The 23,592-nt window shown below is 46.6% G+C and overlaps 1 protein-coding gene across 4 annotated transcripts in view; it reads left to right on the top strand.

Annotated features, from left to right (window-relative positions):
- CHD4 (chromodomain helicase DNA binding protein 4) overlaps positions 1-22,605 on the top strand; it is a 31,041-nt gene extending 8,436 nt beyond the window's left edge. Inside the window, exons 11-40 of one of the 4 annotated variants that reach the window (XM_083592726.1) lie at positions 557-760; positions 853-1,058; positions 1,451-1,582; positions 1,818-1,914; positions 3,327-3,518; positions 3,614-3,814; positions 4,007-4,144; positions 4,744-4,865; positions 4,975-5,148; positions 5,442-5,583; positions 6,134-6,265; positions 6,379-6,496; positions 6,902-7,026; positions 8,115-8,379; positions 8,478-8,650; positions 8,870-9,050; positions 9,150-9,236; positions 13,109-13,197; positions 13,372-13,505; positions 13,781-13,925; positions 14,125-14,290; positions 14,579-14,703; positions 15,118-15,241; positions 15,426-15,503; positions 15,602-15,739; positions 15,837-15,945; positions 17,187-17,319; positions 18,251-18,446; positions 21,758-21,933; positions 22,092-22,605. In XM_083592726.1, the coding sequence (XP_083448852.1) occupies positions 557-760; positions 853-1,058; positions 1,451-1,582; positions 1,818-1,914; positions 3,327-3,518; positions 3,614-3,814; positions 4,007-4,144; positions 4,744-4,865; positions 4,975-5,148; positions 5,442-5,583; positions 6,134-6,265; positions 6,379-6,496; positions 6,902-7,026; positions 8,115-8,379; positions 8,478-8,650; positions 8,870-9,050; positions 9,150-9,236; positions 13,109-13,197; positions 13,372-13,505; positions 13,781-13,925; positions 14,125-14,290; positions 14,579-14,703; positions 15,118-15,241; positions 15,426-15,503; positions 15,602-15,739; positions 15,837-15,945; positions 17,187-17,319; positions 18,251-18,446; positions 21,758-21,933; positions 22,092-22,109 (4,320 nt within the window). In that variant the 3' untranslated portion in view covers positions 22,110-22,605. Of the gene's footprint in view, positions 1-556; positions 761-852; positions 1,059-1,450; positions 1,583-1,817; positions 1,915-3,326; positions 3,519-3,613; positions 3,815-4,006; positions 4,145-4,743; positions 4,866-4,974; positions 5,149-5,441; positions 5,584-6,133; positions 6,266-6,378; positions 6,497-6,901; positions 7,027-8,114; positions 8,380-8,477; positions 8,651-8,869; positions 9,054-9,149; positions 9,237-13,108; positions 13,198-13,371; positions 13,506-13,780; positions 13,926-14,124; positions 14,291-14,578; positions 14,704-15,114; positions 15,242-15,425; positions 15,504-15,601; positions 15,740-15,836; positions 15,946-17,186; positions 17,320-18,250; positions 18,447-21,757; positions 21,934-22,091 lie in introns of all 4 variants that reach the window. The other 3 variants (XM_083592724.1, XM_083592725.1, XM_083592723.1) reach the window with 3 other exon arrangements.
- Positions 22,606-23,592: the final 987 nt, after the last annotated feature.

Genomic DNA, 23,592 nt, shown 5'->3' with positions numbered 1-23,592 from the left:
CAGGGTCTGGGTTCAATGGTTGACCCATAAATATTAGAAACAACATAACAGCCAGTAAGCTTGTAATACTCCCTCCATAAATGTATGAGGGTCTTTCTCTTACAGAATCATAGAACTGTAGAGTTCAGTACGAGCAAAACACTACCTTCAGCATTGCCTCCTGGACTCTGGCCAAAATGTTCTTTATAGGAAGTCTCACGTGACTTTTAGCCCAAGCATCTTCATCTGTTATGTCTAGGTTGTATTCTCACGCCTGGTGCAATCCACCTGCATTTCCCATCTTGCAGCCAATCTACAATTTATAAAGAAAATAATTGGAACCTTTGTAGTTCGGTCAGTAGGATAGGAGACTCTTATTGTCACAGTCATGGGTTCAAGCTCCATGTTGGGCAAAGTATTCCTGCATTGCACATGTCTGGGGAAACTAGATGACCTTTGTGGTCCCTTACAACTTTATGATGACTCTGTGATTCTAAATATGAAGCAGATTGGATACAATGCTGTTCAAAAGCTGTGGTGGGGACTGATTTCTAATCCCATGGTCCATCTTCTCCAGTGTCCATCTCTGAAGGGTAAGGTGCAGAAGATCTTGACTTGGAAGTGGGGACAGCCCCCACCAGCCACGCCAGTGCCACGACCGGCTGATGCAGACCCAAATGCACCTTCTCCGAAGCCCCTGGAGGGAAGACCCGAGCGACAGTTCTTTGTCAAGTGGCAGGGCATGTCCTACTGGCATTGTTCTTGGGTGTCTGAACTACAGGTAAGCAAAAGGCATCTTTACTAGAAGCAGAGCAAAGAAATTGGCTAACCCCACGTCAGGATGGTGTGTAACTGCATCTGTTTGTACCTCAGCTGGAGCTGCATTGCCAGGTACTGTTTCGCAATTACCAGCGTAAAAATGACATGGATGAACCTCCTGCAGGAGATTTTATGGGAGAAGAAGAGAAGAGCCGTAAACGTAAGAACAAGGACCCAAAGTTTGCAGAGATGGAGGAGCGTTTTTACCGTTATGGAATCAAGCCAGAATGGATGATGATCCATCGGATTCTCAACCACAGGTGAGGAAAGAGGTTGAGATTGCCTCAGTCTCTGAAACATGAATGGTTGAAAGTGACCCTAAAAGGTCCTGAAACACTCAAAAAGGAGAAATTCAATTCCAATTGTCTCTAGCCAAATGAATGTAAAGACACACCTTACCTTATATATTATCTTTCCACACTCACACAAACATGTAAAGAATAATATGAAATCAGCAACACCAACCAAGATAAAATCAGTAAGAACCAAGAAATCCTAACACACAATTCAGCCTCCTTTTCTGTGCCTCCTCTAGTTCCCTTCATTAACTATATTTGGGGGGGGGGGGGCGCGAAACAGGAACAATATATGCAGTTTTCATCCTTTACTACTTTATACAGACTGTGATACTCATTTAATCTCTCTCCTTTAGCATTGATAAGAAGGGGAATGTTCACTACCTTATCAAATGGAGGGATCTACCATATGACCAGGCTTCTTGGGAGAATGAGGAGGCAGAGGTACAGGATTATGATATCTACAAGGCGGCATACTGGAACCACAGGTGAGCATGGATTTCATTCTTTGATAAATGGGTCAGATGAGAGAAAAGCCCAGCTGAGTTGGTAATGTGAATTGAAGCATAGCTATCCTAAGATCTTTGTAGCTTTCTCTCTGAAAGGAGAAGGATACTCTACTCAGCCCTGGGGTGCTTCATTTGGAAGAGTTTCTTCTTCTTTCCATCTGCTGTGTTGGAAGTACAGAGTCTATACAACCTGTGTGCCTCTTTTCTTGCACAGGGAATTGATGAGGGGTGAAGAAGGAAGACCTGGAAAAAAGATAAAGAAAGTGAAGTTGCGGAAATTAGAGAGGCCCCCAGAAACACCAACAGTGGATGTGAGTTAATGGCTTTGAGGGGTGTGGGAGGGAGACGCAAGAAGGGGAAAGGACATGGTGGTCCTGCAGTTTGTATGTACAAGGTCGGAGACAGTATGTTCTGTAGCTGGAGCGAAAACTACTTGTCTATAATGCTTTTGATCACCAAAGCAATCCTTTGTAATTTTTATGCATTCTGTGGAATCTTGGTCCTGGACCAGTTTTGATGGCGTTAAGTTGCAGAAGCATAGGAGCCAACTGCTAGGGAATGAGGTCTCTTCGCCCCTCCCCAAATACAATATTTGAGCCCCCCCCCCCAAGTTGATGGGCAGTGCCACTCAAATGGTGTGTGCTGTGTCTTGTGATCGATTATTTTATTCAAGTTGGCACCCCGAGAGTAGCTCAGGCCAAAGACAGTGAGGTGGAGCAGATTGCCCTTTTTTTTGCCATGGGTGGAAGAGGGATAAATGCAGGCGCACAATCTAGTTCACCAACATTCTGTAAAGAGGAATATACTGCTGTACAAAGATAAAGTAATATTCACCAGAGCAAAGAATCTTGTCTACTGAGCTACCATCCTCTGCGGCTACTAATTATTTTGTGTAGTATCAGAAGTCCACTAGGTGCTATACTAGAGTCTCCATATTCCAAAGAGCAAAAACCTGGACACTCACCCACCACCATCGGGGCACCCCACCACCACCGTTGCACATCTCCATCAGGCGGGGGGGGGGGGGGAGAGAGAGAGAGACTGGATGGAAGCGAGGGAGAGAGAGGGTACAATGTTGGAGGGCACTGGGCAGGGAGGCAGCTGGCATGAGCCAGCCCTGCGCTGAGAAAGAAATTTTGACGAGTTCCGAAAATTCCCCCTGGACACCCATTTTCAAGAGCGGGATCCTGGATATGTCTGGGGAAACCAGGACGTATGGCAGTCCTATGCTATACAGAACTCACACCATTCCTGCCTGAGGAAATTACTCTTGACTTTTCAAAGGAAGCAACAAGCTTCCTTTCTGCATTGTGTTCCTCCCTTAGTTCTTGCCTGCTTTGCCCATATCCTGTTCTTCCCAAACAATTTTCACTAGTAGAGGTTTGAATAAAATATAGGTTATCCTTGATGTGGTCTTAATATGCTTTGCACCTCCGCATGAAACGGTATGCATGTATGAGTTATGTAGCTTGAAAGCTGCACAACGCTGGTGTGCGAATGGCCTGTTTTAATGTTTATATATACATTGAGCATGTAGAACCCTGCTTAGATGAGGTGGTCTTTTAAAAAAAAAATTAAACATGCCATGCAGTCAGTTTAAAACTTAGTGTTGAGCCCTAGGCTGAGATATTACATGTTATCCAATTGGGCAAGACTCAGCTTTCTTTAATAGCAGCAGTAGCAGAAACTGAACATTTTCAATTGCTTTTCTCCATCTCTGCAGCCAACCGTGAAGTATGATAGACAGCCTGATTACTTGGATGTGACTGGAGGAACCCTGCATCCTTATCAGCTTGAGGGTCTGAACTGGCTGCGTTTCTCTTGGGCTCAGGGCACAGACACCATTCTGGCAGATGAAATGGGTCTGGGAAAGACTGTCCAGACAGCTGTGTTTCTGTATTCTCTTTACAAAGAGGTGAGGTTCCGGAAGACCTTGACATGCACACATATATATCTTTATTCCGGAAGTCTGTTTCCTGCTGTCTTAACATCAGATTTATCTGATTGTAGGGACACTCTAAAGGACCTTTCTTGGTGAGCGCTCCATTGTCCACCATCATCAACTGGGAGAGAGAATTTGAGATGTGGGCCCCAGACATGTATGTGGTGACTTACGTGGGGGACAAAGACAGCCGGGCCATTATCCGCGAAAATGAATTTTCCTTTGAAGATAATGCTATTCGTGGGGGAAAGAAGGCCTTCAAGATGAAGGTATTACAGCAAACTAATTGGAGTTAGTGCCTCTCTTGAGAACTTTGTAATGTTGCAGGTTCCTGAGTGAAGCATTGAATGTCAAGTAATCTCAAATGATGGAAAGCTGGGTTTTTGTGAGTGTGGGCCTGGCCTGTGGTTATACTTTTCCTGCTATTTATTTCCCTAATGTGCAACTTCTGATCCTTGCAGAAAGAGGCATCTGTGAAATTCCATGTATTGCTCACTTCTTATGAGTTGATCACTATTGATATGGCCATTCTAGGCTCCATTGACTGGGCCTGCCTTGTAGTGGATGAAGCGCACAGACTGAAGAATAACCAGTCAAAGGTAGGAATAAATTTATCTTGGATCTGTAAACTCTTTATTCCTTTCCCCATGTTTTATGACTCTGATTAGAGGGGCTTGCCAAGATTAGACACTGCTCTCTCTTTCAAAACTCAATATTAACAAACTTTTCAGAAGACTTGTCACAAGCAGCATTTTTACACTGTGTGTATATATGTGTGTGCACCCATGTATGAGGAAGCTATTGACCCTCAAGAACTGCTTTTGTGTTTGCTGTGCAGCAGCTCCTAATTTTGTGCACTATGATTAAGGATTGTTCTTGTTTTAAAAGAGGGATGAACAGTGCTTTATTTGAACATGCTTGTTTTGTTTTTGTTTTTTAAAAAAACTTAATGTTAATCTCATTTGTTATTTTCTGTGTTGTATTGGAACAGTCTGATGCTCCTCAGACTGACCTCTGCATAGTCCTTTAATAGTTGATAGGTTATTGTAGTTTTACAAAAGCTGTGAACTTGCTTGGAGATTACACGATCGGTGTCTAGTCGCCTTCTGTGCAGATCTGTATGTTTGGAAATATGTTGTGAATTTGGTTGACTTTCTATCTTTTCCTTTTCTTGCTGTGCCCTTCACACTTCCTTCAGTTTTTCCGGGTGTTGAATGGCTACTCTCTTCAGCACAAGCTGCTACTCACAGGGACACCCCTGCAGAACAATTTGGAGGAGCTTTTCCACCTGCTTAATTTCTTGACGCCAGAAAGATTTCAGTAAGTCCTGCAGTGTGCACTCAAGCACAGCTTACCTGTTGGGTTGCTGTTCCCATGTTTCTTGTTGTTTTTGAATTTCTCCTGACTGTCTGTCTGACTTCCCTCATAGCAACCTAGAAGGCTTCCTGGAAGAGTTTGCAGACATTGCCAAGGAGGATCAGATCAAAAAACTTCACGATATGCTGGGCCCACACATGCTGAGGCGCCTCAAGGCTGATGTCTTCAAGAACATGCCTTCTAAGACAGAGCTTATTGTCAGAGTGGAATTAAGTCCTATGCAGAAGTGAGTGTGGGAGGATAGTCCTTTACTCCTTTAGCTGAGTATCTTGACATTAACAAAGTTTAGCCTATGCTTCAGGGTCCTGGAATTCTAATATGCTCACTTTCCTGTTCTTGGTTTGTCTCTCATGCTGATCAGCTGCATAAAGTATACTTGTACGGCTGCTTTTCTGAGTACAAGGTGGGAGAATGGGAGGGGAGCTGTGCTTCAACAGATAGTACTGAGGTAGAAGTGAAGTGTTTGCAGCAGACCTAAGAGATAAGTAATCAGCAATGTGAATATTCATATTTTTACAGAAAGTACTACAAATATATCCTGACAAGGAACTTTGAAGCACTGAACGCCCGGGGTGGTGGCAACCAAGTTTCTCTACTCAATGTGGTTATGGATCTGAAGAAATGCTGCAATCATCCCTATCTCTTTCCTGTGGCTGCCATGGTAGGTTCTGTATCCCAGAATTTCCCTTTCAAGTGCTCTATACACTTTGCTCTTAATTGTCTAAGCACTGGGGAATGGGCCTGTTGTTTTATCTCCCCTTTTCTGCTTAAACCTTCATCCTGATCTTAAATGGTGTCATATGTATTGGTTTTATGAAGCACAACTATCATTTGAGGGCATGGTTGTGAGCAGCAGTTGCCACATCATTAGCTTTTGAATGTAGCAATTGGAGGGAAGTTTATAACTTGATGATCATCTCAAAATACTGAGAATTGGCACAGAGCAGGAAATTTATTAAGTAATAGGCCATCTGTTTCTTGCTATGCTGCCTTTTGTATGGAAATAATAGGGCATCTGCAAAAAATAGGGAGAATTGCTAGAGAGGCAAAGGTAAGAAAAATGAAGTGGAAGGAATACATGATAAGACTGCTAGAGTCCCTACAGGGTAAGCTAAGCTGTTTGATACTTGTGAATCATTAATGGTCAGGACCAACAATTTGAAGAATACTTTCCCTCCTTTCTTCACCCCCCTTTTCAATTTTTCATGCAGGAAGCACCAAAGATGCCCAACGGCATGTATGATGGTAGTGCCCTAATCCGGGCCTCTGGGAAGCTGCTTCTGCTCCAGAAGATGTTGAAGAACCTCAAGGAGGGAGGTCACAGGGTGCTGATCTTCTCTCAGGTAACCAAGAGCTATTGTGTATTGGAGAAATTTTTCCAGATGGTGATAGGTTAGCTGAATGCATTTTGTGCATTTTTACTCCAACTCATTTCTTTGTCTTTCCCCCCCTAAAGATGACTAAAATGTTGGATCTGTTGGAAGACTTCTTGGAACACGAAGGATACAAGTATGAGAGAATTGATGGTGGGATCACAGGAAATATGCGTCAGGAAGCCATTGATCGCTTCAACGGTATGTTATGAGACAGAGTACATAATGGCAGGCACAGTTACCCTTAGCAGGAACCAGGGTTCCCCTCTCATACTTTGCTAAAAATGTCAATTCACCCTTTACAACTACTAGCAGGGCAGCTGTGTTACTCTTTGAGCTGTCACAAGACCTCTTTGCTGTAACAGGCTAACACATTTGTTAGCATATAAGCGTTCATGGACTACCGTCCACCACCACCTGATAATGTGGACTGTAGTCCAATGAAAGCTTACACCATAACAAATCAATTAGCCTTTAGGGTGACACAGGATTCTTTGTGATTGCGCTTTATAGTATCCCTGCTCTATTTGGAGAACGGTGAAAATGAAGGTCTGGATGATCTAAGTATGTGATAATCTGACAGTATCTCGTCTCATTTATCTCTAGCTCCTGGTGCTCCACAGTTCTGTTTTCTGCTTTCCACCAGAGCTGGGGGGCTTGGCATCAACCTTGCCACTGCTGACACCGTGATAATCTATGACTCTGACTGGAATCCACACAATGATATTCAGGTGAGTTTGAGCAGCAAAATAAAAATCTCTCCCCCCCCCCACCCTCCATTGCAACAGTGAGGAGGAATCTGGAAGCAGCCACTTGCATTTTAGAGTATAGCTTACTGTGGTTAATTTCACCTATGGCTAGTGAAAACAGCTAGTTCATAAACTGATTTGAAACTGGTTTGTTTCAACTAACCATACTTAAGAGTTACCGCAGTTTGTCAGCAGCAAGGCCACCTGCTCTCGATTGTAAATATGGCATTCCCCTTCCAGAACACCCAAGTTGAAGGTAAATCAAGGGATGTATTCTGGTACGTTCCATGAGTGTATAAAAGACAATCATTGGGAGCAACGGGCATGATCATTGCCCAGGAGTGTGACAGGACTTGGTGTTTCATAGAATTGTAGAGTTAGAAGGGACCCTGAGGATCATATAGTCCAATTCTCTGCAATGTAGGAATATGCAGCTGTCCCATATGGGGATTGAACCTGCAATCTCAGCGTTTTCAGCACCACGCTCTAACCAACTGAGCTATCCAGGTTCAAATAAGGGATAAAAAGAATGCAAGTATAAAGGAAGGTGCAAGGGGATCTTTTTTGGATATGGCTAAAGAGCAGGGAGGAATCGGAAGGAACTGAAGTTATACAAAGGCTAGGAAGCAGGAAAGCTGAGCAGAATATGCTGTATATAGCTTGGGATTGACTTTAATGCTGTTAGAAGAATCAACTGGGAAACTGTGTGATGAATAGAATCCCGAGCTTTTTTGAAAGTACTCTGAAGTAAAAGCACACTCTAATGGTCCCCATTAAAAGGAAGAAAAAATTACAAGGGGGTTGGATGGCTATACCATCTGTGTTTAGTGTAAAGCGAAAGTAAAACCTTTCAGACTCCTGCTATTCTACAGGAGGTGTGAAAGCCCAAAGCTTGCCTAGGATCATTCTTGTAATGCTAGGCTGTGGTTTGAAATGGCTTGGAAGGCATACTAATGTGGCAGTGGGCAAAGGGACAGGACTGCTTTAGGAAGGCAAGGAAATGGAAGGACCCAAAGACAGCCAAAGGGGGTTTAATGAATGAAGACTGAAAGAGTACCCTTTTCTCTCAGGCCTTCAGCCGTGCTCACAGAATTGGACAAAACAGGAAGGTGATGATATATCGCTTTGTCACACGAGCATCTGTGGAAGAACGGATCACGCAAGTGGCCAAGAAGAAAATGATGTTGACCCATTTGGTTGTGAGGCCAGGGTTAGGCTCCAAGACTGGTTCTATGTCTAAACAGGAACTGGATGACATCCTCAAGTTTGGTACTGAAGAGCTTTTCAAAGACGAAGCCACTGAAAGTGGCAAGAATCTACGTAATGTGACACAATGTGAGTGAAGTGATTAACCTTCCTTTAGTTAGAGCTTTTGCTCTGTCCCCTTTCAACTCCTTGATTACAGCAAGACTGTCCTCCTCCCCCTCCTCCAGGTGATATCAAGGAAAACGAGGATGGCAGTGTCATCCATTATGACGATAAGGCAATTGAACGCCTACTGGACCGGAACCAGGATGAGACGGAGGATGCTGAGCTTCAGGGCATGAATGAGTACCTGAGCTCCTTCAAGGTGGCCCAGTATGTGGTGCGTGAAGAGGAAATGGGGGTAAGTGAAAATGGACCGCCTGCTTTCTGATTCATTCGTTTCTTGGTGCAAAGGCATTCACTGCTGATGGCTGGAGGATGGAATTCTGGAGCAAGCGTGGGTTTGAAGCTTCAATCCTAAACCTCCTTACTAGGGTGAAAGCTTTACTTGAAGGCATTGGGATTTCTGAGTAAGTATGCTCAGGATTGCCTCTTCACTTTTCTAATTTTCCTATGTTAGGAGGAAGAGGAGGTTGAACGGGAGATTATCAAACAAGAGGAGTCTGTGGATCCAGACTACTGGGAAAAGCTGCTTCGTCACCATTATGAGCAGCAGCAGGAAGACCTGGCCAGGAATCTGGGCAAAGGCAAACGCATCCGCAAGCAGGTCAACTACAACGATGGCTCGCAGGAAGACCGAGGTAGTTGTGCGTGCGTGAGATAGGAGGAAGTGGATTTATAAAAACAATGGTTGGGTTTTTCCCAGGCAACTTACTTTGGGCATTCTGTTTATTTTCCAGATTGGCAAGATGACCAGTCAGATAATCAGTCTGATTACTCTGTAGCCTCTGAGGAAGGAGATGAAGATTTTGATGAGAGGTCGGAAGGTATGTTGAGGTGTTGTGCATTTGGACTCCTTGATTCTGGGAAAGCACAATAAGGAGATGCTCTGAGTTAGAGTGGGGTAGAGCATGCTGCTGCACCGTGAGTGTGGGGGAAGGCCGCTCCCTCCTCAGGCTAATTCCATCTGGCCTAGGGGGCGGGGCCCAGGCTCACCTCTGTGACAGCTTTAAGGACACTGGTGCTGCTGCAGCAAATGTTAAAGATGTTTTTATATATTTTAAGGTGTTTTAAAGGTGTTTTTACTGTTTACTCTGTTGTACCACCGTGAATGGTGGCTTTTATCTATGTATTTTTGTTTCGTTCCGTTTTGTTTTGGTTTGGGGTTGGATATTTTGTTTGGGTATAATTGTTTTTGGTTGTTTTGTTTTTCTATTTTGTAAATGGAGGCAAGTATGAGGCTTGGGATTGCTACCGTGAAGGGGCGAGGGAGGTATGGCGGTGGGGGCAGATGTTATAGGCGAAGGGGATCGAGATACGGATATGCTCGTACCCCTTCCAATCTGCGCCCCATCCTGAGGGACGAAGGTAGGGTGAGCAAGGATTACTCACCTCCTTCACTGGTGTTGTGCAATGCCGGGTCTATAGGCAACAAAACCGCCACCCTGCGAGATTTCTTTACCTCGCAGGGGGTCGATCTGGCTTGTGTGACGGAGACCTGGGTGCGCGAAGGGGAAACTGTTACCTTACGAGAGATGGCGCCCCCGGGTTTCTCCGTCCTCCACCAGTCACGGACTGTGGGCCGGAGGGGGAGGGGTGGCATTATTAATCCGGGAAGATTGTTCTTTCAGGGCTCTACCATCGTCATTGATCCCCGGCATTGAATGTGTTGGCCTAGTGTGGGGCTCTGAGGTGAGCTTGGCTGTCTGGCTGGTGTACCGGCCACCTAGCGCACCAGCAGCCACCCTGTCAGGCCTGCTGGAGGTGGTGGCTGGCTGGCCCTTGGAGTTCCCTAACCTATTGGTATTGGGGGACTTCAACATCCATGCTGATGCCACTCCCTCCTCACAGGCTCTGGACCTGGTGTCTTCCATGGCGACACTAGGGCTCTCCCAGTTTGTTTCGGGCCCCACACATCAAGCAGGCCACACGCTGGATTTGATCTTTGGCGCCGGTATAGATGTGATCATGTCTCCTTTGATGAAGGTGCCATGGTCTGATCACTACGCTCTGAAAGCCAGGATTGACTTTTCACCCCCACCCTGCTTAGGTGGCGAGCCGATTTGGGCTCGCCCGCAGAGGCTGATGGACCCTGATAGATTCCGCCAAGCCTTGCGGGACCTTGCTCCCCCTGGTGACTCATTGACTGAGCTTGTTGAGGGCTGGAATACCCAGCTCCTGGCAGCCATCGATGAGATCGCACCTAAGTGCCCTCTGCGACCCCGCAGAAACCGGGCTCCCTGGTTTACCGAGGAGCTTCGGAAAATGAAGCGGGATCTCAGACGGCTAGAGCGAGTATGGCGGGGTGCCCGTGACGGAGCCTGAAGAACATCTTATAGGGTTTTTATGAAAACCTATGAGATGGCAGTGAAGGCCGCTAAGAAGTCTTACTTCCCGGCCTCCATTGCATCCGCTAGCTCTCGCCCGGCGCAATTATTTAGTATAATTAGGTCTTTAACGTCCCTTGAAGGACAGCCAAATTTAAATAACAATCTGACACACAGCTGTGAGGCATTTGCGAGCTTTTTTGCGGAGAAGGTCCTGTTGCTCCGCCATGACCTTCCTGCCAATTTGGATACAATAAATGAACTGGAGGCCCCTCGACTGTCCTCGGGTCCAGTACTGGACCACTTTGACCGGATATCTCCAGCCAATGTGGACAGACTCCTCCAAGCTGGACAGCCCACCACCTGTCCTCTTGACCCGTGCCCGTCATGGCTGATTAGAGCGTGTCCAGACGAGGTGCGGGCCCCCCTGGGGGATATCATCAATTTGTCCCTTGGCACCGGGATATTCCCAAGGGAACTGAAGGAGGCAGTGGTGCGTCCGCTCTTAAAGAAAACATCATTAGATCCCTTAGATCTATCCAATTACCGCCCGGTTTCGAATCTTCCATTCCTGGGTAAGGTGATTGAGAGAGCGGTTGCTGAACAGCTTGGTAGGTTTCTGGATGAAACATTGGCTCTCGATCCATTCCAGTCCGGCTTCCGCGCTGGTCATGGGACCGAGACGGCTCTGGTCGCCCTAACAGATGATCTCCGCAGGCAGCTGGATCGAGGTGGGTCGGGGCTGCTGATTCTTCTAGACCTGTCAGCAGCCTTCGACATGGTCGATCACGAACTCCTAGACCACCACCTTGCCGACGTGGGGATCCAGGGCACAGTCCTCCAATGGCTGCACTCATTTCTGTCTGGTCGTGGACAGAGGGTGGCGCTTGGGGAATTGTCATCGCGCCACTCCTTCGTGTGTGGAGTGCCTCAGGGTGCGATTCTCTCCCCGATGCTTTTAAACATCTTTATGCGCCCCCTCGCCCAGCTTGTCCGGAGTTTTGGGCTGGGTTGCCATCAGTATGCCGATGACACCCAACTCTATCTGTTGATGGATGGCCATCCTGACTCGGCCCCAGACACACTGACCAGATGTCTGGAAGCTGTGGCTGGATGGTTACGTGGGAGCCGGTTGAAGTTAAATCCTTCGAAGACAGAGGTCCTCTGGCTGGGACGGGACGATATGGGATTGAGGGGGCAACTCCCATCTCTTGCGGGGGTGCAATTAGTGCCAGCACCGTCCGTTAAGAGTTTGGGTGTAATCTTCGATACCTCCCTCTCTATGGAGGCGCAGATTACAGCTATAACAAAGGTGGCATTTTTCCATCTCCGCCAAGCTAAGCAGTTGGCCCCTTATCTCTCTCGCCCTGACCTAGCCACTGTGATCCATGCGACGGTCACCTCCAGACTGGATTATTGTAACTCGCTCTACGTGGGGCTGCCCTTGAGACTGACCCAGAAACTCCAGCGGGTGCAGAATGCCGCGGCGAGACTCCTTATGGGGTCTTCGCTGCAAGACCACATTCATCCGGTACTATACCAGCTGCACTGGCTCCCGGTGGAGTACAGGATCAGGTTTAAGGTGCTGGTTTTAACCTTTAAAGCCCTATACGGCCTAGGACCCTCGTACCTACGGGACCGCCTCTCCTGGTATGCCCCACAGAGAAACCTACGGTCTGCAAATAAAAACATCCTGAAGGTCCCAGGCCTCAGAGAGGTTAGGCTGGCCTCAACTAGAGCCAGGGCCTTCTTGGCTGCGGCTCGAATCTGGTGGAACGCTCTGTCACAAGAGACTAGGGCCCTGCGGGACCTGACATCTTTCCGCAGGGCCTGCAAGACAGAGTTGTTCCACCAGGCCTTTGGTCAGGGCGCAGCCTGACTCCCTCCTCTGGCAACCTGCACAGAATTTTGCTTAATGGTTGCCATCAACTTGATTTTAATTAATTTTTATAATGAAATGTTTTTAGAATGTTGGATTATTTGATTGTTTGATTATTTGATTGTTGTTAGCCGCCCTGAGCCCGGCTTCGGCTGGGGAGGGCGGGATATAAATAAAATTTATTATTATTATTATTATCAGGGCGGAACTAGAGACCACCCACTCGGCCATGAAGCTCTCTGGGTGACCTTTGACCAATTGTGACCTCTCAGCCTCACAAACTTTAGAGGGCTGCTGGGATTTAAAACTGTTAGGGTGCGTTGAGAAACATCCTGCCTTGAACTCCTTGGAGGAAAGGCCAGGTATAAATTGAATAAGTGAAATAGATTGGAAGCTCTTTGTATGATTGCTATGCTTTTCCTTGCATACCAAACTCCATCTGATTCATTATACTGTCTTAAACTAGTACTTCTCCCTTTTTCTGTCTTGCCAGCTGCTCGCCGGCCTAGTCGGAAAGGCCTGAGGAATGACAAAGACAAGCCCCTACCCCCACTCCTTGCTCGTGTAGGAGGCAACATTGAGGTAATTCTTAAGAGTTTTATACTCGCGAAATTCTGAGAGTGTTATACTGAGGGTTTGGCGTAGAAATCTTCCAAATTAACAAAATCAGATCCTTTGTGGAAGACTTTAGCCTCTATGCTTAGGGGGGGGGCTGCTGCTGCATTTAAGCTTTTTTCCTCTCTTTCTCCTGTTCAGGTTCTGGGCTTCAATGCTCGCCAGCGGAAGGCCTTCCTCAATGCCATCATGCGCTATGGGATGCCACCTCAGGATGCCTTTACTACCCAGTGGCTGGTGCGGGACCTCCGTGGGAAGTCAGAGAAGGAGTTTAAGTGAGTCTGACATGCTGGAGGGAGGAGGCGTAGCTTGTAATGCCCAAGAAAGAGTGGAATTAGGGGAACAAACTTTGCTTCGCCATGTCTGGGCTGGGGAGTGATGGAATTTGACAGTCTCTGGGAACGAAGCTAGTTTGAGTGGAATAAGGGAGATTGCTGGTCGAGAACTTGCACACTCTTTAATTGTGAGTCTTGCTGGGGAATTACTTGCATCGAGGGTTTATGCAGTCATGATGCTACCAGTCTTTTTAACGCTCCTTTCCCTCCTTCAGGGCCTACGTCTCTCTCTTCATGCGCCACTTGTGTGAGCCAGGAGCGGACGGTGCAGAAACGTTTGCTGATGGTGTCCCACGCGAGGGCCTGTCCCGACAGCACGTCCTTACACGAATAGGGGTCATGTCTCTCATACGCAAGAAGGTGGGTATTAAAACAAACTTTTTAGAGACCTCTAGATGGCACTTAGCCTCTTATATGCATTATATGCATTGGATGGACTAACCGGTGATCTCTTTTGCCTCTCAGTTTCTATTTTTGGAGTTCAGAAGGACACTGATGCATTTCATTGGTTTTGACTTGGAACAACTAAAATGTGTTTTCCATGTTCCCATCCCATTAGGTGCAAGAGTTTGAGCATGTGAATGGACGCTGGAGTATGCCAGAGCTAGCAGAGATAGAGGAGAACAAGAAGCTTTTGCAGCCCAGCTCACCTTCCCCCAAGACCCCAACTCCCTCTACGCCAGGAGACACACAGCCTAATACCCCTGCCCCTGTTCCTCCACCTGGTGAGAGCCCTGCGTTTGTGTTTTTGTTAAAAGAGCCCCGTCCAGCCTTCAATGCTGCTCCTCTTTCCAGCTGTGACAGAGGACTTGGGGCGGACGTAGATCAAACCAACTCTTAATTTAGGAGGGCTTCCTGGAGCTAAGGCTGGCCCTCAAAGGCACAAGAGGACATTGCTGTGGAATGTCTGCATGGGAGGGGGGTCATTCCAGGGGATCAGAGTATAGAGACTTTTGAGTCCTAAGTGGTGTGTGCTGAAAGCTTCTTCTGCTTTCTCCCCTACTGCTTTATAGAGGAGGTAGTGAAAGCAGAAGAGGGGGTCACTACCAAGGATCAAGGGGAGCCCACAGAACCTGAGAAGGAGACTAGTCCCACTGTTGCTGCTGCTTCCACTGCTGAGAATGAAGCCCCGGTTGAGGTGAGCTTCAAGGGTTTTCTTCATGTTGCTGCTAAATAAATGCATTTCTTCTTCTGATCTTTGGAATGCTCTGCTGATGACTTGGGGTTCTTCAGCTTTCAAGTACTGTTATCCCCTGGCCATATTGTCTTTGGGAGACGGGGAGGGAAATGTGGCTTTTAATCAGTTACTCCTCCGCACCTACTTCAGGATTCTGAAGAGAGACATCTATTTTGAAAGATAAATGCTTTGTTTTTAAAAATGCAAAACTCCATAAAGCAGTGAACAGTGTCCATGGCTGGGAGAGAGCCATTTGTTATTGTGGCTGAATGTGCTGTGAAACCTGACCACAGAGGTTGGTATATTTTCTTACACTCCACTGGGTAAGATTCTCACCCCTACCCCCCTTCTTTCTTTCTCTTGCCCACTCAGCAGGCTCCTCCTGCAACAGAGACCCCCGCACAGGAGGCTAAATCCCCTGTGAATGCTGTGGAAACCGAAGAGAAGAAACCAGAAGAAGTAGAAGTGAAAGAGGAGCCAATGGAAACGGAAAGCAAAGGTATGGCTGTTAATTCATAGATGCATGTGCAAGACATATGGCATTCCAGAGCATGGGGGGCTCTCTGGTGTTGATGTCAAGGAGAGTTCACAGGGCTACCAAGATTAACCCGGTTGGGACTGAATTAGCCTCTGCTTAAATCAGGATGGATGCATTCAATTCTTAAAACCTTCCTCTCCTGCAGCTGACATAGAGAAGGTGGAAGAAAAGACACCTGCGGAGTCAAACCCTGAGCCTCCAACAATTAACCTTGAGGAGAAGGGTGAGCATTCTAGGCATGGCTGGTATGGCCTTGGCTGTGCATACTTTCACTGCGGAGATCCGGGGACTAACCAGCAAGTTCTTTCCCCCCCTAAACAGAGGAAAAGAAAGAAGACGACAAGAAGGATGTCGTGATGCTGCAGAACGGGGAGACACTTAAAGAGCCTTCCGAAGACCGGCACAAGAAAGCCATGAAGCAGCGGTTCATGTTCAACATTGCAGACGGAGGCTTCACTGGTACTGGCAGGCCGAGGGTGCAGCTGTGGACTGTGGGGAAACGAGGTCTCACTCGGTTATGAGAAAATTAATTTTCTGACGTTGTTTCCTCTTGCAGAGTTGCACTCCCTGTGGCAAAATGAAGAGCGAGCAGCTACCGTTACCAAGAAGACCTATGAGATCTGGCACCGGCGCCATGACTACTGGCTCCTGGCAGGAATCATAAAGTATCCTTTCTCCAGCATCTTCAGGATTAGCCCAGCCCTAGACTTTGAGTGTGGCCCCGTGCAAAGGGCTTCAGTGGGTCCTAAGCTGCCATTGCAGCTTTGCCTGCGTTCGTCCACTGCATGTGCCGCTTACTATTCATATTCCATCCTTCTTCCAAAAAGATAAGCAGCACAGTACATTGAGTTACCTCACTTTAGCCTTGCAACATTTTTACTCGGTAGGTTAAGATGGGAGCAACTTCCCCACATTTTGCATGCTGTGGTTGTTTGACTGAATAGGATTTGAACCCGGCTCTCCCAGAATGAATGCATTCTGCATGTTGCAATAATACATACCAACGTATGTATGTGCACTCAGTTGCTTGCATTTGGATGCTGTACTGTTTGCCACTTGGCTTCTGAAGGATTTTCAGGTTTCCTGCTTAGCCCTGCTGCAATTGCTGCTGTTCCTGTGTCATTCTCATCATCTATTAAGGCAATCTGCCTGCTCTGTCTGGCAAGCTCCACTTTGCCATTGTATAGTAGCTTCATCCAAACAGAGAACTGCTCTCTGGTGCAGGCAGGCTATGCTCCAGCAAATTTTGCAGCAGTGGTTTGGCAGGAGGAGCAGTAGGAGGAAGAAAGCTGACCTAAGGAGGTGAGCAGCTAGGAGGGTGATTGCATTAGCACCTGCTTTGTAAATCTGGGGCTATGGGAGCCTGGTACATGACTTGCATCTTCTGAAAAATCTAGAGGACTTCTTCCTATTTAAAAAGGAACACTGTCTCAATACTGAATCTTAATGCCTCAAGAACTGCCTCCCCCCAAATGAAATAACCCAGCCCCTGTGATTATTATCTGAGGCTCCTCTTTGTGTGCCTCCTCCAAGAGAGGTCTGGAGGGCAGCAATACGAGAATGGGCCTTTTCTGTTGTAGCTTCAGCTGTTTGTGGAATAATCTCTCCAGGGAAGCTCGCTTGGCACCTTCGTTACAGATCTTTAGGCATCAGGCAAAAACTTTCTTCTTCTCCCAGGCCTTTGGCTAATTAAAGACTCTGTGGCCTTATAAACTCTGGGGGGGGGGGTTGGTTGTTTGTATGGTATGTATTTTTGTGTTTTTATATTGTACACTGCCCTATGGTCTTCAGAGAGGTAATAAATAATAATATCACCACTAAGACACTCGATGAGTGTTAAAAGCAATGCCAATTGCTGGAACAGTGCATTTCCAAAATTATTTTTTCTGAGCTTGGTCAACTTCAGCCACGGTTACGCTCGCTGGCAAGATATCCAGAACGATCCTCGTTACGCCATCCTCAATGAGCCTTTCAAGGGTGAAATGAACAGGGGCAACTTCCTGGAGATAAAGAACAAATTTTTGGCCAGGAGGTTTAAGGTGAGAAGCTATGAATTAAATGCTTTATATCAGTGGTGGCTTGAGTTTTCTCCAATGAGCAAAGTAGCTTGTTTTCCTCTAGGCTGTCTAATTAAGAAAAGAGTACTCTGTAGATACATGTGGATTTGAATTAAACATTGTGAAAGGCATGTCATTTAAACAGAAGCAAAACTGAATGGAGATTCTCCTGAGCTGCTCTTATGGAGACAGTCTCTCCCACAAACTCACACCAATATATATTTTACACAATATAAGTAAGCTTTTTAAAATATGCGGGCCTGTTTGCCATAGCACCTTTCTTAAACAAACAAACAAAATACCTGTTGAGAGGCTGAGTGGCTTCACGCTATATGTACCTGGTACAACTGGAGCAATACACTGAACTATAGATCCCAGTAGCACAGTGGTAATTCTGCAGCTAGCCTTTAGCTACAAGTCTCTCCAAACTTGTGTATTCTGTTTCAGGTTATGTTGCAGATGTCAAAGGGGTGAATCTGCTCTTATCTTCTTGACCTAATTGTACCAGTACAAGACTGTGCTATAGCTGGCATAGGCACCAGGGGTTGGTTCTTTGCATGCAGTATTAGCTACTGAACCCATGGTTTTGTTTTGGTTTCAAGAATAAATTGTGTGGCGGTACAAGATTGCATAAGCTATGCAACCATTCCTCATAGGCTTGCAATAAACTTTGTGGTGGTATGCCATTTCTGAGGGAGTTTAGCGTATGGATAGATTTCTCCTTATGGCAACACTATTGATCTTTCTAGTACTGTGCGTAAGCATGTCGAGACAAGAGTCAGCAATTGGCGTAGACCCTGCAGAGGAAGCTGTGTGGCTCAAGTGAGAAAAGGCCTCCCTTGTTCTGGGAGGGAGCCTCGCAGCAGTTTGAAGAGTTGGACTCAGGATCCTGGTTTTTTTAATTCTTTTGCAGCTGCTGGAGCAGGCACTTGTGATCGAGGAACAGCTAAGGAGAGCTGCCTACCTGAACATGTCAGAAGATCCATCCCATCCCTCTATGGCCCTGAACACTCGTTTTGCTGAGGTGGAGTGCCTAGCTGAGAGCCACCAGCATCTATCCAAGGAGTCTATGGCTGGAAACAAACCAGCCAACGCGGTGCTTCACAAAGGTGAGGAGTCGGCAGGAGATCACATGGAGTGAGGGCAGACTTCCGTTGTGTGCCACTGGCCCCTTCCCCCCGCCCCACCTCATCCCGCCTCCCTCCACCCCCCCCCCCCCCCAGTGCTTGTGTCTTTCTAAATGTGCAACTTCTCTTTCTCTTCTAGGGGAGGAGGGCAGCTAGTGCGGGGGGAAAAACCCTCCTCCAGGTTCAGAAGGCAAACTCCAATTTTAAAACGAGGAAGAGGGGCTTTAATTCCCTTACATCCCCAAATGATTTTGGGTTTGGGGAGACTCCAGCAGAACCTGGTTGTCTTGCAATGAAAAGCAAGATGACGTAACTTTGCTGCAGGAAGCAGGAGATGGGTCAGGGTTTATAGGTCAGATCCCACTGGTTCTGAAGGGGAATGTTTTGGCCTGGCCAATGAGAACATGTTTGGGCTGGTGTCATCATATGATTGCAGCCGAACATTGCTGCACCACAGGCTTCTCTCCTTCACATCCATTACCTGACGGAGAGGATGCAGTGGGAGGCAGTATAGCCTCCCTTCAACACAAGGGCACAAAAACAGTTGGAGGTTGTTACCTGGCCATCCTGTATTTCCACAAGGAAGGCCCCCTACTGCAGAGCCCATTCTCTGGGGAAGATGCTTCCATTGCCTGAGGCAACCATCCTTTTGAGGGAAGGTGTGTCGGGATGGGGGGGTCCTGATTTCTTCCCTCCTCCCCATTAAAGGGGAGACCATTCCCCCCGACACACACACCTTTATGCAGTGGATCAAAGTGTTTCTTCTGCCTTTTACTAAAAAGAAATGCACTCTTGAGAGAGTGTTTAGGAGCAGGAATCCCTCATTCCATGGTAGAAGTGACAGTACTCATTTTTCTCATACCTGCTCCAGGGGCAGAAGTGCACTCCCTGAAGAGGTAGAAGGTGCAGTACATCTTGGGAGAACATCTGCTCTAGGTCATTCTTTTATTATTGCCCATGGGGATAGGCACTATTTACATGGCCAGAAAGGAGAGAGCTTTTGTCAGCTGCTGAAGACATCCCACAAGAGTGGACTCTTTCCCGGTTGGACCCCCCTACAATGATCTTGCTTCCAAGGCAGTGCTCTTCTGAAGCAGATTGATAGATGAGCAGAAGCACAAGTCTGGATCTCCCCTGTCAGAAATGTGGGGTTCCTCAGCTATGGTGCTAAGATAATCTTGCACGGAGTTCCTTATCACTAGAACCACCTTTTCAAGAGTCTCTGTGATGCTAGATATGGATGGCTTGGAGAGATAAATGCTGCCTTCAGTGGGAGTGTCTCTTGGTGATTCATCTTTGGACCCTTACATAACTAGGTAACAGATTCATGGCCTCCAAAAGGGCTGCCTTGAAGAACTCTGTTGCTAAGGTGTAAATTCAAAGTCTAAGGCCTCTGGAGGCAGTCTTTAGTAGAAAGTAAAGCTTCATAGTGCACAAATAGATCTTCCAAACTATGTTGTTGTTATTTTTATGTCTTAAAATGGGCATTAAGTCCATCTTGCAACAATAGCAGATCTAAAGAAATCCGAAACGGGTTGCAGCTCTGGAAAGAAGTCCAAACTTGGGCTATCTATTGTCCTCCACCCCTTTTCCTGCAAGAGCCTGATGGTTGGAAACCACCTGAAGTAATTCATGGACATCTGAACAACCATCACCAATGGATAATGAAATTAATCTCCAGAAGCTATGCTTTAAGGATTCACCAAGATGCTGAGACACAGATTTTAGGGAGGATCTCCTATATATCCAATAGTACCTTCAAAACATCACTGGATTTCCAAAGTGCTGGAAATCAAGGCCAAAAACCTGTTCTCAGAAAGGGGAAATGGTTTTCTTTTTTTTTACACTCCTGAAGAAAAATGGTGAAACACACTGACTATGCTGGATACTAAAGCATGGCAAGCGGTTCCTGGACAGGTTTCATACGCTCCTTTCTTTGTCTGAGGCCGTGTAGCCCTGCTCAGTGTCATCCTGGCCTACCTTCACATCCTTAAGAGCAGACATGCAGGTGCTTTCGTTTCAGCTGCAGGAACCAATAATAACAAATTTTATGCCAAACCCTTTGGTCTTCACCAGGATCCCAGTGGTCTTAAAGTGGAAGGATGACCTACTTATCTGTTCTCCATCTCTCTGGCATTGTCCCCAAGGTGTGGCAACGACCGTCTCAACACTACAAAGACGTTGATTCTTAATCAGCTGCGTGAAAATCTCATTAGATTGATCTTTTGCTTTTCCACTAGGGAATGTGAATATCCTCATAGATTGAGTCTCTCTCCCAGTAGGAAGACATCTGCAAGCATGCTAGTAACACTCCTCCACTACTGTCCCAAATCACATCTCTGCTGTCTGTCCAAGCCCTCGGGGACCAATTTCATACACCTCTTAACTCCTGTGGGGGTAGGGTTTTGCTACAGACCTTTGTCTGTCATGGAATACATGTTACGCCTGCAGGACTTTTGAGTACTCCGTAGACAACACGCTGTCCACTAAGCAGTAGAGGTCTTACCTGTCTCAACCAAGAATACTTCATAGGGCAAGAAAGTGCCTACAGCTTCCTTGGCATACTGGAAAGTGTCAACCTAGCGAACTCTTCAGCAACTTGCAGGTTTGCAAGACTGTTTTTGCTCCTTCTGTAAAGGGGTACTATTTCCTCTCCATCCTTCAGGGAGAGCTCTTCTCTTAAAATTACCACATGGGTTTCGATGCCTGACTTTACCAGACACTGTTAAGACACGTTTTGCCTAAGTTGAGATGGTCTTTGGGTGATTTCCATATGTGGCTGCATATCCTCTGGAAGTGACAGAGTACAGTAGTTGCCAGTTTCCAGGCAGATACCTCTCTTTTTAGCAACCTAATGCTACCTGCCCTCTCCTCCCCACCCCAAGGTTGAGAAGAGGAAATTCTGTACTTCCCTGTGAATTTCTGTTCTCCTCAAGGAAAAGAGGGCAGCTAGGTCCATTCTGCTGTGCTATTCCACCTTGTAGACTCCCAAATGCAACAATAGGGGAGGATTGCTTCTGAGATGACTGGAGCCACCCCTTATGTCATGCTCTCTCCATATAGATGTAGAGAACTGTTACAGATTTCAGCTGTTGGTTATATAGCTAGTTTCTAGTTGGGCCTAGGTGCATTCTCAGTTTGGGGAGTAGTGGGGGGGGGTTTGTCCTGCCTCCTTGAATCCAAAATTGGAGCCTGCCTTCCTGGCCCCAGGCTTTCCCCAAAGACTAGCTGCCCCCCTCCCCTTACGGAGACCAAATTCACAGGTAAGTCTAGAATTTCCTTTTTTCTTCCAGTGCTGAAGCAGCTGGAGGAGTTGCTGAGCGACATGAAGGCCGATGTGACGCGGCTGCCTGCCACAATTGCCCGCATTCCTCCAGTGGCTGTGCGTCTCCAGATGTCGGAGCGCAACATCCTCAGCCGCTTGGCAAACCGTAGCAGTGAGCCTCCTCCGCCACCGCCGCCCCAGCAGGTAAGCATCCGGACCTGCTACCTTTCCCTTTCCACCCTAACCCTGGCCACGAACCGGAGGGAGGGGGCCCTTGGCGACTGCCCCAGGTTGGGTGGGTTCTGCAGGAAATACACAGCACTGAAGAAGCTCTTGTTCCTCTCTTTTTTTTTCTGCCCTAGGTGGCTCAGCAGCAGTGAAACACTTGCCCAGTGCTGACAACCCAGTGATTCAGCTGAAGTGACATACACACACCCTTGTTTGAATTCTGACCCCCTTCCCCCCCTCTGCCTGGCACTCCTGATCAGATGATGTCTTCCCTGCATGGGGGATGTGGCTGGAGAGAGGAGGAAGTGCAATTCTCCATAAGCTGCCAGTTGCACTTGGATTGCACTTGGGTGTGATAAGGGGACATTGGACGGACTCTGTACATAGTGACTGCTGGAGGCTGCAGCGCCACATCTGTTACACAGACCTGGCTGCAACGCGCATCACCTTGGCCCACACTTCCTTGATTTTAATTTTATTTTGAGTTTGTTTACCAAGACGAGTGCAAGCAAAAGTCAGGACAGACACAGCTACCTCCATCAAGATCCTTTTAATACAAAAACTGACTGGACTTGTCCTCTGAAACAGCTGGAAAAAAGACAAAAAAATCTTGATAAAAGTTGAAAATAAAGGTTTCCTTGTATTTTATTTGGCTCTGTCAAAGTATTTGGGAGCTATGGGGTTTTCTTCTACATTTCAGTTCACTTTCTGCCAGGAGAGCCTACTCATACAAGTAGCCAGGGGCAGTGTAATTTTTATAGCTTTAAAGTGAGCAAAGCAAATCCCAGACTGGTCCAAGTACTTAACAGATGACCCTGCAGTTTGACTGGTGTTGAGCCCTCCCAAAAGGTCTCATCAAAATATATTTTGATACATGGTCCTGCTGTATCCCAACATAGCATAAAAGACTAATCAGAAGTTGAAATCAGAATGTTAAGATAGGACTACTTCATAACCTAAAGCATAGCCTACATAAGATGTAACACTAGTAACAAAGATAAATTTAGCCAAATGTTTAATATCTGAATATTCCTAGGTGGACCATGACATTGAGGCAGCCTGTAACTGACATCTATCAAATCTGAACTTGATGGGATGGCTGAATTCCAAGCAAATTACAAACAGCCCTTATAAATTAAGTCTACATTACCAAACGTATATTAAGTTATTGAACTGCCTACGACCTATTTTGTTGTCATGCACATATAATGCCTGATATGGGCTACAAGTTAAATGCAAATCTGCAACTTGCAAGAAAATAAAATCGTAAGAAGCCCAAAATAATTGATGCTCCTGGAATGTGGAGGTCTGCCTCTACACATACAAAAAAAAGGCCAGAAGAACAGCCCCCTCCCACATTTCAAGAACATCTGCTTGCACTAGAAAGCATTCCAGAATCAGCAGAGGCCAATATGGCACACCAGTAAAAAAAGTTGGCAAACCTATAACTAGATCCTTCATTAAGGATACAAATTTTGCACCAAAATCTAAATACATACAGTGGTACCTCGGGTTAAGTACTTAATTTGTTCCGGAGGTCCGTACTTAACCTGAAACTTCTTAACCTGAAGCACCAGATTAGCTAATGGGGCCTCCTGCTGCTGCCGCGCTGCCGGGGCACGATTTCTGTTCTCA

This window comes from Podarcis filfolensis, assembly GCF_964270895.1.
Source record: "Podarcis filfolensis genome assembly, chromosome: 17".
In the NCBI taxonomy this organism is placed as follows: Eukaryota; Metazoa; Chordata; class Lepidosauria; order Squamata; family Lacertidae; genus Podarcis; species Podarcis filfolensis.
Note: the sequence above shows the minus strand (reverse complement) of the source record. Positions and strands in the feature narration are given on the sequence as shown.